General features: G+C 45.0%; 1 protein-coding gene across 1 annotated transcript in view; it reads right to left on the reverse strand.

The window, feature by feature from the left end:
* Positions 1-422: 422 nt before the first annotated feature.
* The window catches only part of LOC122131505 (rho guanine nucleotide exchange factor 11-like), a 22,593-nt gene continuing 20,515 nt past the window's right edge, over positions 423-2,500 (reverse strand). Inside the window, exons 23-24 of the mRNA XM_042706216.1 lie at positions 1,160-1,253; positions 423-568 (exon numbers count right to left, since the gene is read on the reverse strand). Coding sequence (XP_042562150.1) covers positions 438-568; positions 1,160-1,253 — 225 coding nt within the window. The 3' untranslated portion in view covers positions 423-437. The remainder of the gene's footprint in view (positions 569-1,159; positions 1,254-2,500) is intronic.

The raw sequence follows: 2,500 nt of genomic DNA on the forward strand, positions 1-2,500 counted from the left end.
ACGGACTGCACGCAGCGGCCGAGCGAGCGAGAGAGATGATGATGATGATGACGATGACGATGATGATGAAGAAGGAAGATACGGTGATAGAGAGCGAGGGAGATGTGGGAGGGAGAGGATCATGTAGGGAGAAGTGGCAGAGTAAGGGAGAGAACGATGGCGATGATGATGATGATGGCGATGATGATGATGATGATGAAGAGGGAGAAGTGGCAGAGTAAGGGAGAGAGATGGCGATGATGATGATGATGATGATGATGATGATGATGATGATGATGAAGTGGCAGAGTAAGGGAGAGAACGATGGTGGAGGAAAGAGAAAACAAAAACAGAGTGAGGAAGATGACAAGACGTGGAATACGACAGAATACGACATTTTTAAATGAGACAAAGCCAAAGCCAAACTGCCTTAAATACATCACATAACTAGAAGACATCTAAGGGGAAATGAGAAATATAAGGAAGAGGGGTTGGGGTATTTTGATGAAAACCGTATGAAATATGAAAGTCGTTTCAAAATGAAAGAACGCAAAAGTACCTTCTGAGGGGGACAATGGGACATGGAACGCTGGAGAGGGGGGAGGAAACCAACACCGTCAACACAAAAGGGATTCAAACAATGAAACTCAGGCATGAAGTCAAATATAAATAATAATAAAACAACAACAACAACAAGCCCAGCAACATGGACACAAACAATAAACCAGAAGGAGAACAAAGGAGATGACTGAGTAAGATCCCAAGATGAATACAAGAACATAAGACACACTAGGACAGTGTGTGTGTGTGTGTGTGTGTGTGTGTGTGTGTGTGTGTGTGTGTGTGTGTGTGTTTCAAGTGCATGAGTGCTTACTGGCACATGTGGGTCAGTCTCCTGACCTCTGTGTGTGTGTGTGTCTGTGAGTGTGAGTGTGTGTGTGTGTGAGTGTGAGTGTGAGTGTGAGTGTGAGTGTGAGTGTGAGTGTGTGTGTGTGTGTGTGTGTGTGAGAGTTTCAAGTGCATGAGTGCTTACTGGCACATGTGGGTCAGTCTCCAGACCTCTGTGTAGGTGTGAGTGTGTGTGTGTGTCTGTGTGTACAGAATCTTGTTTGTGAATGCTTGGGTAAAGTGTTTAACGGTGAAGTGCTTCCCAGTGGTGTCTGTGTGTGTGAGGCCTTACTGGACTGTGACGTGCTCCTGGGTTTGCCGATGTACTTCAGGATGGGGTTCCTCCTCTTGTCCTCGCCATCCTTCTCCTTCCTGCCGCTGCTTAGCTGGTGTGAGGAAGAGAATGGGATGTGTGATCATTTAGTCAATGAAATAATCCTTCTTTCTTTTATGATGTTTTTGTAAGGTGCAACGTTATGCCGCCATCATCCCGGAAAGGACACTTTACGGCACAAGGACAGATTGGTGTCACTCTCTCTCACTCTCGTGAGCCTCGGCTTGAAGCTCGAAGGTCGTTGACCTTTTTTTACTGCCTGGCTTTCCTGACAGAGCTTGTGTCAACCAACCTCAGTGTGTCCTATTTAGAATCCATATCGCCATAGAAACATTTCAACTCGTCCTATGAGAACAGGCCAGGACTTCTGAGAGCAACGTTTCCAGCGACTGTTAAGGCCGAAATATGCTTCTACGACTCCGTTACTGCATGGTCACGCAGTTGCTTTGCCGAACTCGTGAACAATAAAAAAAAAGACGGCTGACCAAACTCGGTAGATGGTCGTATTTGTACATAAAAGTTGTTTGTTTGACTTTTTTTTTTGCTTAGATTTTTAATTAAGTTACCAAGAAATAGACACTGCAATGTAAAAACCCTGTTATTGTAACTGAAAAATACGTCTGAGGAGATTTGCGAGGTGTCTGAGCCAGCTATCTAATGTTAGCATGCTACTACCAACAAGGTAAACAGCCCTGGGGTCTCCGTGGGCTCTCTGTCATTTCGACGGATAGTAACAACATTTGGGAGGTGCACGTGAGGCCACGGAGAGGTGCTCGGAGAGGGTTTGCAACGTCGGAGAGGGCTCTGGTTGTCTCCGTAAAAGGACGACCATAAATTGGGCTTTATTCCCTCTCAGGGGCAGCCCCGTATCATGATTATCATACCCCCTGGTTAGGGCTGATATGAAATGTTGGTCGTCATATCATCCTAGCTAATGGCTAATATGACATGTGAGTTGTCCTACCATCCTAGCTAATGGCGAATATGAAATGTGAGTTGTCCTACCCCCTAGGTAATGGCTATTGGCTAATATGAAATGTGAGTTGTCCTACCCCCTAGCTAATAGCTAATATGACATGTGAGTTGTCCTACCATCCTAGCTAATGGCTAATATGAAATGTGAGTTGTCCTACCCCCTAGCTAATAGCTAATATGAAATGTGAGTTGTCCTACCATCCTAGCTAATGGCTAATATGAAATGTGAGTTGTCCTACCATCCTAGCTAATGGCTAATATGAAATGTGAGTTGTCCTACCATCCTAGCTAATGGCTAATATGAAATGTGAGTGGTCCTACCCT

Source organism: Clupea harengus, unplaced genomic scaffold (assembly GCF_900700415.2).
Source record: "Clupea harengus unplaced genomic scaffold, Ch_v2.0.2, whole genome shotgun sequence".
Taxonomy (NCBI): Eukaryota; Metazoa; Chordata; class Actinopteri; order Clupeiformes; family Clupeidae; genus Clupea; species Clupea harengus.